General features: G+C 39.3%; 1 protein-coding gene across 6 annotated transcripts in view; it reads left to right on the top strand.

Moving 5' to 3' along the window:
• The window catches only part of cnot1 (CCR4-NOT transcription complex, subunit 1), a 188,800-nt gene that overhangs the window by 110,975 nt on the left and 62,761 nt on the right, over positions 1 to 15,064 (top strand). For all 6 annotated transcript variants that reach the window (XM_080187255.1, XM_080187259.1, XM_080187254.1 and 3 more), the window contains 7 exons: positions 1,542 to 1,828; positions 4,959 to 5,037; positions 5,924 to 6,154; positions 7,435 to 7,575; positions 9,608 to 9,787; positions 11,977 to 12,093; positions 12,260 to 12,370. In XM_080187255.1, the coding sequence (XP_080043381.1) occupies positions 1,542 to 1,828; positions 4,959 to 5,037; positions 5,924 to 6,154; positions 7,435 to 7,575; positions 9,608 to 9,787; positions 11,977 to 12,093; positions 12,260 to 12,370 (1,146 nt within the window). The remainder of the gene's footprint in view (positions 1 to 1,541; positions 1,829 to 4,958; positions 5,038 to 5,923; positions 6,155 to 7,434; positions 7,576 to 9,607; positions 9,788 to 11,976; positions 12,094 to 12,259; positions 12,371 to 15,064) is intronic.

The raw sequence follows: 15,064 nt of genomic DNA, 5'->3' as shown, positions 1-15,064 counted from the left end.
TCAAAATCTTGTCTTTCCCAAACTCATTTTGGAAACTCCATCTGAAGCAGTAGTGGGTAAAAGAGATTGGCAAGACGTGTGTCTTGCCAACATTATCCACATACTAAGAATGACTTTTTAAAAATGTAGAACAAATTACATGGTACAGTAGACTGGTGCAAAAACAGAAAATGCTGAAAAATCTCAGCAGGTTTGATAGCTTCTGTAGAGAGGGAACTCTGACAAAGGATCATCCAGACTTAAAATGTTGGCTCCATTCTCTCTCCACAGAAGCTGTCAGACCTGCTGAGATTTTCCAGCATTTTCTGTTTGTGCATGTTGGAATCTGAAACAAAATGTTTTCTTTTTATTATAGTAGGCTGGTGGTTTGGTTACTGGACGAGTAATCCTTAAACCTGGACTAAAAGCCAGAGGAGTGAGTTCATATTACACCATGCCAGTTTAAGAATTTGTTCAGTTTTTAAAACCTGGAATCAGTAAAGTGACCGTAAATATTTTGATATTGTTACAAATCTGGCTGATTTACTAATAACCTTTAGGGAAGGTACCTGGTCTGTGACTTCGGTCCCACATTAAAGCAACTTGGCCGGTAAATCACTTAGTTGTACCTGGCAATAAATGCCAGCCTTAACAACAAGATGTACCAATACTGCAAGGACAGGCTGAATGGAAAAAAAAACAGGGTGCTTTTGATTACTTTCTGGTGACACCTGCTAATAGTTACATGTCTGAACATTGAGTAAGGACAGGTTATAATGTAGTCACTTAACCATATAATAGCATGCACACTCCTGTCATCTGAGACCACAGATTCTACGGCACGGGGTGGGGGGCGTAATTTTTCATGTCTTTCCTACTTCCCCCACTTTAGGAATCGAATAAAATTTAGTAACCTTCCCTTGGTTACACATTAAATTTTGTAAGCTGTAAAGCCTTTTACAGCCCTTTTAAATTTAATTCTGCAATAACTGTCTCTCTATATCTCCTAATGCAAATTACTAAGCCCTACTTATTTGCATGCAAAAGGACTGGACCGTAGCTTCATTACAAATAAATGTATTAGCATCTTTACTACTGTCATCCGTCAACTCTTCCAAAGGCTCTCTATTAGTGTTTCCCTAGCTTAATTAAACCATTTGCACACATTACTTTCTTTACTGAATAATGCAACGTTCCCCCAAAATATTTTTAAAAATTCAAACTTGCACAGCCCATGTTGGAAAGTGTGGTTTCTGCTAAGTAGGTGGTTCAGTTAATTTTAGTAATTGGACACCTAGAGGTTCAAACTCGGGAGTATGTGGCAAAGTAACTAACATTGTCGGATTTTTGACAATTAGTGATATCAAATACTATAAAAAGGTAGGAAAATGTGTTTGTGGTATAAATCAACCATAATCTAATTGAATGGAGAAAAGGCCTGAGCAGCTAAATGGCCTAATTCTGTTTCTATATAACCAATTATTACCATGCAACCACATTAGCTTTCTATGCTGACTTTGAAAATTGGTGCTAACTTGTTAAATTTCCTCTTATTTCTGCAGGTTTTGGAAATGCTGCAGAGGTTTAAGGATTCCAGCATTAAACGTGAAAGGGAGGTTTTTAACTGTATGCTACGCAACCTCTTTGAGGAGTATCGCTTCTTCCCCCAGTACCCAGATAAGGAGCTGCACATCACTGCCTGCCTGTTTGGTGGAATTATTGAAAAGGGGCTGGTCACCTATATGGCATTGGGACTTGCACTGCGCTATGTTCTCGAAGCATTGCGCAAACCTTTTGACTCCAAGATGTACTACTTTGGTATTGCTGCACTAGACAGATTTAAAAATAGGTATGTTTATTAAAAATGTTTCTCTATCAGAATCTGGATATGGGCGACTTTGCTAAAGAAGAAATTTGATCTGAACAGTGATATCAAGGGTTGGGGCTGCTGATTGGTCATGCCAGTAATTATTTTGTTGACCGAGTTTAATCTATTTCAAAACTCCCACATGCAACACATACTTCACATTTTTTCAAAGAATAAAATTTGATCATACCAAGGAGGATTGGGGGGAGGAAGAAAGAGAGATGCGAGTGTCACACTTCAATTGGGGGTCATCATTGTTGAAGCATTATTTATAGACTTTGATTGAAGGACACATGGTGGCTAGCACCACTTCTTCACAGTGCCAGAGACTTGGGTTTAATTCCGGCTTGGGTGACTGTATGGAGTTTCCATATTCTCCTGTGTCTGTGTGGGTTTCCTCTGGGTGCTACTGTTTCCTCCCACAGTCTAAAGATGTGTAGGGTTAGGTTGATTGGCCATGCTAAAGTGACCTTTAGTGTCAGGGGATTATCAGGGTAAATACACAGGGTTAAGGGGATAGGGCCAGTAGGATTGTTGTCAGCGCAGGCTTGATGGGCTAAATGGCCTGCTGCGCTGTAGGGATTCTAAACAAATTAGTTGCAAACAGTTGCAGATATGTTTCATTCATCAATACTTAATCAAACCCTTTTTGAAAGTGCTTGTGCAAAATATCAATTGCACATGTTCATCAATTCTTGTCTCCTATATCTACCCAGGATTATCTCCCTCTTTTTTAAAGTGGGCTGTGACATTTGCTGTCTTTCAGCCCTCAGGCATCATCCAGATATCTCAGGCGGATTAGAGCATCTGCCGTTTCTGCCCTTACTCCCCTCAATAACTTAGCATGTATCCCTACTGATTCCTGGAATGGCAGGTCCGTCATACAAGAAGAGACTGAGTGGGTTAGGATTATATTCACTGGAGCTTAGAGAAGTGAGGGGGATCTTGTAGAAACTTAGAAAATTCTGACAAGGTTAGACAAGTTAGATTCAGAAAGAATGTTCCCAATGGTGGGAGAGTCCAGAACTTGGGGCATCGTTTGAGGATTAGAGGTAAACCTTTTGGAACTGAGGTGAGGAGAAATTTCTTCACCCAGAAGGTGGTGAGTGTGTGGAATTCACTACCACAGAATGTAGTTGAGTCAAAATGTTATCTGATATCAAGAAATTAGATATAGATCTACGGGTGAAAAGGATCAAAGAACCATGGGGAGGAAGGGAGGATCAGAATATTGAAGTCAATGATCAGCCATGAAAATGAATGGCGGAGTAGGCTTGAAGGGCTGGATGGCCTTAGAATGCTTCTAATTTCTATTTACTAGGTCAGGTGACTTTTCTGCTTTGAGGAACACTGGAGTACCTCTTCTATTTTTATATGATCCAATATCGCTAATATTTCCTCCTTTACTGCTAGTTGAAGGCTGCCACTTCTCTAGTGAAGACTGGTGTAAAGTACTTGTTCTATGGCCATATCCTACATTCCTAGAAGAGTCTCTAATCAGTCTTGCCTTTCCTTTGACCAGCCTTTTACTAGTTTTTAATAGTTTTGGGTTCCTAAAAGTTATCTACTAATCAATTCCAATACTTCTCATTCACCTTTGTCCCATATTTATAGCTCCTATCTACTTTCTCTATCCAGCTTGACACTCCTGACTGTATTTTGAAATTTACAATTGTCATTAGTCGTCTTGTTCTGTCTTGTTTTAATTTCTATATCTTTAGCTGTCCAGGAAGTTCTGACTTTAGATGTTGTTTCTGCTTCTGAGAAATGTGAACTCTATACGTGAGCCGCCATCTCTTCGAAGTCCTCCTATTCAAATACTTTGTTTCCATACCATTTTATTTTTATTCAGCAGGGCCACATTCCTTTTCAACTCAAGGGGTTAGCTCTCTTCCGTTTTACTATTTTTGTTTTGATTATACCATGTCCTTTTCTATAATGATTCTAAACCTCATGATATCACCGTCCCCCAATGGATTCGCTGCTGAAAGATGCTCGCTCCACTTCATTCCCCAGAACTAAATTCACTGCTACTGCTTCCTTCCATATTGGGCTGGAAACATTTCAAGATTTCTTCCTCCTCTTTATCCTTTATATTGTTAGTGCTTTGTCCATATTATTTTATTGGAAAACCCTCCATTATCACTGCTCTGTAGCTTTTTTTATTCAGTCAAGAAATGTGGGTATTGCTCTCAAGGTCAACATTTATTACCCATCCCTAATTGTCATTCATTCTTATGTTTTTGTTATTCATCTGCAAATTTGCTCCACTATGTCCTTCTTGCTATTTTTAATAATCTGGAGTTTACATTCAGTCACCTAACTCCTCCAAGTCTAATCAAATACACTTATAGATTTGTCAACTATATCAACTCTCTCTTGTGCTGCAATTGTTTTTTATCAATACGGCCACCACCTTTCTCCCTTTCATATCTTGGTGGTTTAACTCAAGCAGTTGGAAGGAAAAGGGAAAAGCGTAACTCGGGTTCATTTTGGAGCGCGTACAAATTTCCAAGCCCACCTTGCTGCAGCATTAGAGTGAATCCACAATTGGAGACTAAACCCCTGTAAAATGCTTGACTCGGGTCATCATGTTGGCTGCTTACTTTCTGGACTTTCAGTTTCTTGATCTGAACTCCATGCCATGGAGCATGGAAATAGTTCTAAAATGAGTGAACAAAAATTGGCTGGAAGGAAAGTTCTGCAGAAGTTAGAAATCTGAAATAAAAACAAAATATGACAAATGCTGAGGTCAGGTGGCATTTGTGGAGAAAGCAACAATTAACATTTCAGATAGAAGACTGTTCATCAGAAATGGAAAATATTAAAATGTAGCAGAAACGTAGAGGTGGGAAAGTGGGCAAGAGGGTAAAGAATTAACGGAAAGTTCTATAATGTGGATACAGGAGAGATTAACTGAAGAAAGGGAAGATGGTGCAAGGCAAAAGCAACAAGTGAAATAAAGGATTGGTCTAGAGGGAATAGTTGAGTAGTTAACAATGGGACAAAGTTATAACCTGTAATTAAACTTGATGAATAGATTATATCAAAACATAAGTGTGAATGTCAGCACTACTACAGATTACTCTAATAATGTCTGTTCTAATTGTAGATTGAAGGACTATCCTCAGTATTGTCAGCACTTGGCTTCTATTGGCCACTTCTTGCAGTTTCCTCATCATTTACAGGAGGTAAGTGGTGCACAAATTATGGCTTGGATGTTTTTGTGACCAACTGTGGCAATGACTCAGCAATTTTCATTCTGACACCTGTACCAGCAGTCGTCATGAGCATGGTGGTCTCAGTGGTTGAACTGACTTGCAAATATAACCTTCTGAGAGTTGTTTCTGCATTGGGCTAGAATCTGTTTTTGATCAATATGAAAATGCAGAACATCGCTTTTTGCAGCATCTCTTTGCGCATGTGTGTCCCCAAAATGGTTTCTACTTGGAGGTAATTAGTGTATGGAAACTGTTGTATGTTTCAGCACAGCAGCTAGCTTCCTTGGAGTTACTGTGAGCAAATGTCCTTTTGCTTTAGTGGGCTGTTCGTGTCAGCTCTGTCCTCGACTTTCTCCCACTTTATTACCTGATCACCCAAAAAGCTGTTATTTCCTGGAGTCCAGTTCAAATGTAATTTTTCCCAGGTAGCTAATAACTTAGTGGACTGTGGGTAACATTGTAGACAGGTCTTGTCCTTGCCTTGTCTGACCTCCATATGTGTTTCCAGATTTCTGGCTAATCTTTCCTCTCTTTCATCCTCTCCCCAGCCCAGTGATTCAGGGCAATTCTGGTGTCTACCATCACCCCAGCCATTCCCACTTTGAAATCCATTGAATCTAAGGCCTGGAATTAAAACCAGGACCTAAATATATAACTTGTATTGTTGGGTGTGTTTTCATTTATTAAGCCCAGGGGAGTTTTGTGAATTTTAAATCTCTGGGAGCCATGTTTCTGATTTTGAGGCAAACTAGGTACATTTTTTTTCACCAAGAACAGTAACTTTCAAGGTATAGTACTTTAAGCCAATTAAACTAAGTATTACTGTTCATTTTAAATGTTTTTGTATTTATTCCAGTACATTGAATACGGCCAGCAGTCCAGAGATCCTCCTGTGAAAATGCAAGGTAGCATTACAACCCCTGGCAGTATTGCATTGGCCCAGGCTCAAGCCCAAGCACAGGCTCAGAATAAGACCCCCCTCACCAGACAAGTCAGCGCCATTGTAACTACGTCCACAACCACTACCGTGACGAAAGCCACTACAGTTACCAGGCCAACTGGAGTGAGCTTTAAGAAAGATGTACCTGTGAGTAATTTAATTGTTTTATACTGAGTAATGATGGAGCAGTTTCAAAATAATGTTAAAAGCAAAATACTGCAAATGATGAAAATGCTGGAAAAACTCAGGCCCGGCAGCAACTGTGGAAGGAGAAACAGAATTAACATTTTGAGTCTAGTCCGTACGACTTGAGAGTTCTGAAAAACAGTCTCACGGACTTGAAACTGTTTGTCTCTCTCCAGAGGTGCTGCTGGACCCGCTGAGTTTTTTTAGCATTTTACTTTCAGAAACTTAGTTTGCACGCTCCACTAAAATGCTTCAGATTGCTCTCAAGTTTCTAATCGGCTATCTAGTACGGAAATAAATATTGTAAGCATTGAAAGTAACAATGACAGTGGCTATTGTAAAATTTTCTGTACTGTTTTTTAACTTCTATATTCTTCATCTACCTATACTTTTGGTAGAGAAAGTGAGATCTATTGAACAATTTGCCATCTGTAGCTTTTAAAATATGTAATTGGGTTTTAACTATCACCATCTTAGTATGATCTTGGATTTCACAAGATTTGTGACAGGGCACTCATCTGTAAATGGCATCTAAATAACTTCAAAATTCATTAGATTTTTATCAAACTTAATATCTAATTTCCTTTTCCAAATACTTGCATGCTAGAAATGTTATTTTGAGTGGTGTTGATGTAAATATTTCATGCCTTAAGCAGAAAGCTGTGACTTTATGCCTTTTGAAGGATTTTTGCCCTAATCTGTAGATTCCTTATAATATCAGATCTAGTGCTTTACATTACATGCTTCCTGTAAATAAAGTATCTGAAACATTAACCAAAACACTGAGTTGTAAGTTAGAATATTTGGACTAAAATGCCCAGCTAATTCAGAATTTCAGCTTAAGCTGAGCCATACAAACTACAGAAACTAAGTACGCAAATCTATCTGACCTGATGGAACATGAACATGTCTGCATTTGTGATAATTTAAAACACTGATTTTCATATACTTAGATATGTTACTTCCTCTGTTTATTAACGTTTGAAAGTTAGTAAAAGGTGCTGCTGTTGTAATGCTCCTGGCTTTAAATGTCCTTGATGGTAATGTTGAACTCTTTTCAAAATTAACCTCTGACTGTGGCTGCCAGCTCCTTCAAACCTGCAGCAAATGAGTTGTTTATCCCCCATGGAGTTTTTATACTGGAGGAGCAGCTAATTTGTCGCCAAAGGGCCAATCTGCCAAAGGCTTTAATGTAATTCCATTGACAAACTATGTCATAGCAAAGTCCTCCTGTTTTTTAGCCCTCCATTAATACAACAAACATAGAAACATTGTTGGTGGCTACAGACCAGGCAGAGAGGATAGTGGAACCACCTGAAAATATTCAAGAAAAAGTGGCTTTTATCTTCAACAATCTCTCGCAGTCCAACATGACACAAAAGGTGGGTATTCTGAGATGATTTGTGTAGAACCTATGTCTGACATACCGTTTTTCTTGCAGTGATGCTCTCCTTCAGTTTTGGCTTTTGAAAGCAGCCTGTTAATAGCACATGGCAGTTTTATCAGCAAACATGTAGACTTCAAACTAAATGTAACCATTTGCTTTAGTTCTCTGTGGGGGAGTCTTGCCAGAGATCATTAATATATTGTAGCTACCAAGAAATCCAAAAGGGAATTCGGAAGGAACTTTCTTAACTAAAAGATGGTGGAAATGTGGAACTTGCTACCACAAGGAATGGTCAAAGCAAATAGTACAAATGCATTACAGGGAGAACTAGACCAGCATATGAAAGTGAACAGGATAGACAATTATGATTTCGATGAGGAACACTGAAAGGAGGCTTGAGTGAGCATAAATGCTAGTATAGACTTGTCTAGTCAAATGGCCTGTTACTCAACCATATATTCTATGCAATTTCATTTGCCTTCATTCACTACTGGAGTCCCATGTATACCAGCAATAATGAAACAGATTTGCTGTCTGAGGGATTGTGCTGGAGAGCATCAACCAGTCAGCACATTGGCAGTGACGACATTGGATCTGTGTGCTGCTGCTCAAAGCATAGCTGAAAATCACAAGAATTGATGCCTACTGAATGATGGCTGTATTGGCAGTAAATGAACATTTGTGGGAGGTCCAATAAATGAGTCAAAAATGTAAAGTGGGGTTAATTAGTGGAAATTGAAGACCATTTGAGAGATTTAAATAACTAAATTAGGAAATAAATTAAACATTTCATATACTTTGAACAATTATCAAACGTGACTGTTGACAGTTTGGAGTGCATTAGAATTCTGAATCTACCAGGTATTGAATTCTCCATCAGATGCTCGTTATAATAGTTGCATTTCTGTGTTTAGCAGAACACTGTTCAATGGATAATGGTGGTTCTGGAAGCATAGACCTTAGTTAATTCTGCATTCTTTTCAGTTAGTATAATACCAATAATATCTAATCACTGTATTTACTGTTCATTGCTATTTGTCTTGTTTTTAATGAATTGGCCTTCTGTGTTCTTAATGTCCTGCAGCAACTTCCTCCCTGCAGTTTGGAATCTTTATTTTCAATTTATTTTTGTTTCTGTTTTCCTTCCACCCTACCAAAGTTTGGGAGAGACAAGATAGCAAGTTTGTTTGTGGTATCTTGCTGCATACAATCTGGCTGCCAAGTTTGCCTTTATAAAAAGGAAAAGATTGCACTTCATTTGCATTTCATAGATGTGAAAGGCCTTTTGGTACACAGAGAATGTGGCACGGTGCTATATGGACGCCTGTGCTTTGTACTTGCATGAGATAATTGCAATTGTATGTGCTGTATCATATTGTACTTGATGCACTAAGATATTTGAAGGAGTTACAACTACAAAAATAACTCATGCAAGCAGGCATTTTGAATTATGCAACTATATAAACCATTTTAGTTAGATTTGGAGAATAATTGGCCATAGTTGATGCCTTTAAGATTTATAGGGTTTTTTAAAATTACTTCTGGAATTTAATTTCACTTAGTTTCCTGGTAAGCCCTTAATTGAAGGCTGTCCACAAGATCACATCTTATCTTTCTACAGCCCATAGACCCACAACCAAGAATATGCAGTTTCTGCAGATAGGTAATTATTCTTAGAGGCCCACTGTTATTTTCAGCAACGCTGATAGACATTTAACAACTGGATGCTTTGGTGCCCACTGGCGATGAAGCCTTTGCTTGGGGGTTGTTACATGTGGATGAATGCTCTTTGGATATGTGGCTAGATAAAGCAATATTCTTCAATACCATGTTTGGATCAGAGTTCTGATGTCTGAAGCAATGAATAGGTGATGTACTTCTCTATTATGTAAACCACAGTGTTGCTTGCTTTGAAACATTTTTAATAAGTGAATTCTTCAGAATCTAACTGTTTGACTTTACTAATGTTTTGCTGCATCTACTTATCACTGATATGGTATGGTGTGTTGTCCCTCTTGGTGTTATAGGTGGAAGAACTAAAAGAGACTGTGAAGGATGAGTTTATGCCTTGGGTATCCCAGTATTTGGTCATGAAGAGAGTCAGCATTGAACCTAACTTTCATAGCCTCTACTCAAATTTTATGGACACATTGAAGAATTCTGAGTTTAACAAAATGGTACTCACTGAGACATACAGAAACATCAAGGTAAAATTGAGAAATATAAGCGATAACATTCACCTAAGTGAGGCAGGAATTTCCTATTGAAGCTACAATAAGTAGTCAGTAAAAACCATTAGCCTGTGCTTGTTGAGATAAGCTGTTTTGTATTTCCACCTCTCCAGTTCTCCCCCCCTCTCCTGAAAACAAATACATCCATACCAGGTTACAGGTCCTACATGTGTGCTTGGAAGATGTTGAATGCCAGCAGTTTAATTTCCACAGCTCGCATAACTGAAATGTCCAATCCTGTTCTCCAGTGCCATCCGTTGAAGCACTTTCTCGTCTGAATCACCGCATAAATAGTACAGGAGCTCCTTCATTCTCTTCCCTACTACTTGCACCAAAACCCAAACTGATGCAATTCAGTAAATTTCTGCTTCCACTTTTGATTTTCTTTTAGAAAAACTGCAGCCCTTTGGTTTGAAAATCAACAATCTTCAATTCCAAAGGTCCCAACTGTTGTAGTACAGATTTATAAGTATATAGCAACCCTGTAGTAACTTAACCCAAAAAAACCAATCTTCCAGGTGTGGGTCTCAGCAGGCTGCCGGGCAACTCCATTTTGTTTCCCAGGGGGTGCTTGGGAATCGAGGCTCTCACTTTTTTTTGCTTTCTTATGCCAGGACAATTGAGATGATTTTTCAGTACTGGATACTTTAATACAGACTTAGCTGTTGAGGCAGGAAGCTTGAACGTATTGTTCAGTAATACGAGCATGCAGTGAAATTAGCCACAGAGTCATGCAAGAGGCTTTGGAGCATTATGATTCAAGTGGATTGCTTCATACATGACAATGGGATGGGTTATCTTTACCTATCCATCAGTCAGTTTTATTGCCAACACATGTCTGTTCTGCAGTGGTTCACTTCTATAAGCTTAATTATAAATGTGTATACTTTTGGGGAGAAGAAAAAACTAGATAAGATTGTGCATAACTTTATTAAGATGATTTATATTGGAGTTACTGTTTATAATAGAGAATATATTGTGAATTCTTAAACTCAAGATCATTTATTTTGAGGATTATCACTGATTAGCCCTTGAGATGTACTGTAGCATTTTGTGACCTGATGTCCAGCAGTTCTAAATACAGTGCAGCCCATTATAACGCAATGTTTGGGGGGGTCCATAAAATGTTATCGCGGGCAGGCTCGAAGGGCTAGATGGCCTACTCCTGCTCCTATTTCTTAAGTTCAAAGAAAGCGGGGTCACGCTAAATTGGGGTTGTAAAAGCATGCATGGTGAACAAAATAAAGCAAGGGAAATAGATTGAGAAAGGGCAAGATAAAATAGTTAAATAAAAAGTACTATTATTGTTTTAAAATCCAACACTCCAATTCTGAAGGAATGAAACTTCATGCTTGTCAAATTAAAGATTAAAGAAAAAACTTATCACATCATTAAAAAGTAACTTACACCCGAATGCACAAGCTGTAACAGTTTTCAGATGCATTTAGTAGGAACTAATGGGTATGTACACTAACTTCACCCTCTTACGTCGATTCCAAGGTCAGTCTGATCCTTGATGTCGTGGTGTAGTGCAACTTGTGAATGAGCCAGCGTCGTCGTCGCTGCTGCACACACCACCACTACCTCACTCGCTCGCACACACCCTCCCCCGGTGTGGATGTATGTTTGCGTGCTGCCATAGAGGCGCAGAGACCTGGCAGTGGGAAGCACTTGGATCGCAAATACTCTTTCTCAATTGTAAATCCCGAGCGCTGGAGATCGCGCAGTGCTTACCTCTTCCGTATAATCCATAATCCGAATATACTCTGGCGAAGAGAAGGCAGCTTGTTGTTCTTGTCTGTGCACACAAACTTGTTGAAGGGATTACAGGGTTTGTGAGTTTTTGCTCAGCTAGTCTAAATGATTCATGTTTCAGCTGATCCAATTATTGGTTCTGCACAGCGTGTTCCTTTTTACAGTTTTCCCTTGCCTTTTAGACTAAAAATAGATAATCAGTTCCTCAGAGCACAAAAAAGGGTCCAGTGATTCATTGTGTTATATCCAAATTCGTGCTAAATTGGGGCGTGTAAAATCGGGTTTCACTGTAATTTTTAGAAACAATATGATGAGAGAGACATTAAGCCATTTTAATTATAAAACTAAGAATTGAGTGGCATTAGATAGTTACTTTGCAGCTGCTTCACTTTCTTTTTTGACCTTTTTAGGTACTGTTGACATCTGACAAGGCTGCAGCAAACTTTTCAGACCGGTCCCTGTTGAAGAACCTGGGCCACTGGTTGGGCATGATAACCTTAGCCAAAAATAAACCAATTTTGCACATTGTAAGTGGCTCCATCTTTTTGGATCTTGATACTGTTTGAATCCATCCATCCATTTATAGTCTTTAACAGCTTTGATTATAATTGAAATATTGAATAGGCTTATTGTGTTTCGGATTACTTTGTACTTCCAAATTCAAATGTGTTTTGTTAAAACTATCGTATGTAGGATCTCGATGTGAAATCTTTGCTACTGGAGGCTTATGTGAAAGGTCAACAAGAGATGCTCTACGTTGTTCCTTTTGTTGCCAAAGTTTTAGAATCCAGCGTTAGGAGTATGGTAAGTTTAGATCTTCAATTTTGTTTTTCCATTATGTTAAGTTGAATAATTTAAGGACAGTTTCCAATCAGACCCAAGTAGAAAACTGCTTTCAATTCTCTGATAAATTCTGATCCGGGTTTTATAGTAAAAAGAGTAGAATGAATAGGGCAATTCATAAATGAGTCCTCCTTTACACTGACTCCTAGTAAGTCTGATGAACCAAATCATTATGACTTTCTCAATTAATCTGAGTGCTACTTGGATTGAACTGGAAAATAATTATGATCCAAGATTTGTTGGCACTTAGGAAGAACAAAAGCATAATTGGATATCATTTTTGGTGGTAGTGCTGAGGACTATAATTCATGTGGTGGTTAGGAGGGGAGCAGATAGTTCTAGAGTATAATGAAGATGACAAAACAAGATTGAGAACAAAGAGCATGTGTACCACACAAGGGAGTCAGATGGGCTGCTGAGGAGTGGAACTGGAGGACAGTGGAGAACAGTGCAAAACAGAGGTTCAAGTTGAGGGATAGTGGTGTGATTAATCACACAGACTATTGGTAGCATTGACCGGGTAGATGGGTATGTGGCACTGCTGTATATATCACTGGGGAGACTGTGAGATCGCATGTTAATCAGCAAAGATGTATTTGAGGCCATTAGAGAGAAGGTTGTATATTCTGAGATATGATGTCGAGATTCTGGCATTGGACTGGGGTAACCACAGTAAGAAGTCTCAACACCAGGTTAAAGTCCAAGTTTATTTGGCAGCACAAGCTTTCAGAATCTTGTTCCTTCATCAGGTGAGTGGGATTTCTGTTCACAAACAGGGCATATATAGACACAAACTCAATTTACAAGATAGTGGTTGGAATGCAAGTCTTTACAGGTAATCAAGTTTTAAAGCTACAGACAATGTGAGTGGAGAGAGAGAGGATTAAGCACAGGTTGAAGAGAGATTGTCTCTAGCCAGGACAGTTAGTGGGAGTTACAGATAGTGTGACATGAACTCAAGATCCCGGTTGAGGCCATCCTTGTGTGCGGAACTTGGCTCAGCAATTCTGTGTTATCATGTGTCGTGAAGGCCGTCTTGGAGAATGCCTTCTCTCCACTCACATTGTTGTACCTTTTAAGACTTGATTGCCTGTAAATACTCGCATTCCAACCATTATCTTGTAAGTTGAGTTTGTATCTAGATATGCCCTGTTTGTGAACACAAGTCCTCGCTCACCTGATGAAGGAGCAAGACTTCAAAAGCTTGCGCTGCGGAATAACCTGTTGGACTTAACCTGGTGTTGTGAGATGACTTACTATTTTGAGATAATTAGGCTGAGAGTGAACTTTTTTTTAGGAAGACATCAGTACGGATTTTAAAATCGTTAGAAGCATGACATGAGATGGGGAATTTGGCTGACTGGTAGGTGGATAGCTATCATTTAAGTTGGGGACATGTAGGAGTGCAGGATTGGGAGAGAATTAATGGTGAAGCTGTGTCGTTGGAAATGTGAATGGGCAGAGAGTTCTGAGGAGTTGAAATTGATTGTGGAAGACATTGAAGTTGTGTTCCCTAAGTGCAAGGATTGAGAGTGAGAGAAAAATTTAAAGTAATGGCAAAAGAAGCAAAAACAATGAGAAAAAAACCATTTTCATACAGAATCACAGAATCCTACAGTGCAGAAGAAGCCCTTCGACTCATCGAGTCTGCACCGAAGCATGAAAGGCCCTGACCTGCCTACCTAATCCCATTTGCCAGCACTTAGCCCATGGCCTTGAATGTTATGGTATGCCAAGTACTCATCCAGGTACTTGTTTAAAGGATGTGAGGTATCCCACCACCACCACCCTCCCAGGCAGTGCATTCCAGACCATCACTGCCCTCAGAGTAAAAAAGGTTTTCCTTAAATCCACCCCCCCCCCAAAAACCTCCCACCCCTCACTTTTAACTTGTGTCCCCTCGTAACTGACCCTTCAACTAAGGGGAACAGCTGCTCCCTATCCATCCTGTCCATGCCCCTCATAATCTTGAGCACCTCAATCAGATTGCCCCTCAGTCTTCTCTGCTCCAGAGAAAACAATCCAAGCCTATCCAACCTCTCCTTTACAACTTAAATGTTCCATCACAGGCAGCATCCTAGTGAATTTCCTCTGCACCTTCTCCGGTGCCTTCACCTCCTTCCTGTAATATGGTGACCAGAACTGCGCACAGTACTCCAGCTCACCAAAGTTCAATACAACTCCATCATACCTTTCTACTTTCGTAATCTATATCCCAATTGATAAAGGCGAGTGTGCCATATGCCTTTTTCACCACCTTATTAACCTGTCTTTCCGCCTTCAGAGATCTATGGACAAACACACCAAGGTCCCTTTGTTCTTTGGAACTTCCCAGTGTCAGACCCTTGATAGTATACTTCCTTGTCAAATTACTCCTTCCAGAATGCATCACCTCTCACTTTTCAGGGTTAAATTCCATCTGCCACTTATCCACCCATTTGACCATCTCGTCTATATCTTCCTGTAACCCAAGATATTCAACCTCATTGTTAACCACAAGTGGTTACGATTTGGAATGTATTGTCTAACAGTGTAGTTGAGACAGCTTCAAGTGAAGCATTCAAAAGGAAATTAGTTTGCTAGCTAACGAGGAAAAACATGTAGGGTTATGGAGAAGGGGAAAAATGGGTACTAAATGAATTCCTCATTCAGAGA

Source organism: Carcharhinus amblyrhynchos, chromosome 4, assembly GCF_965287045.1.
Source record: "Carcharhinus amblyrhynchos chromosome 4, sCarAmb.v2.hapA, whole genome shotgun sequence".
Classification (NCBI taxonomy): Eukaryota; Metazoa; Chordata; class Chondrichthyes; order Carcharhiniformes; family Carcharhinidae; genus Carcharhinus; species Carcharhinus amblyrhynchos.
The sequence above is the reverse complement of the archived record's forward strand: the minus strand, read 5'-3'. Positions and strand labels throughout refer to the sequence as shown.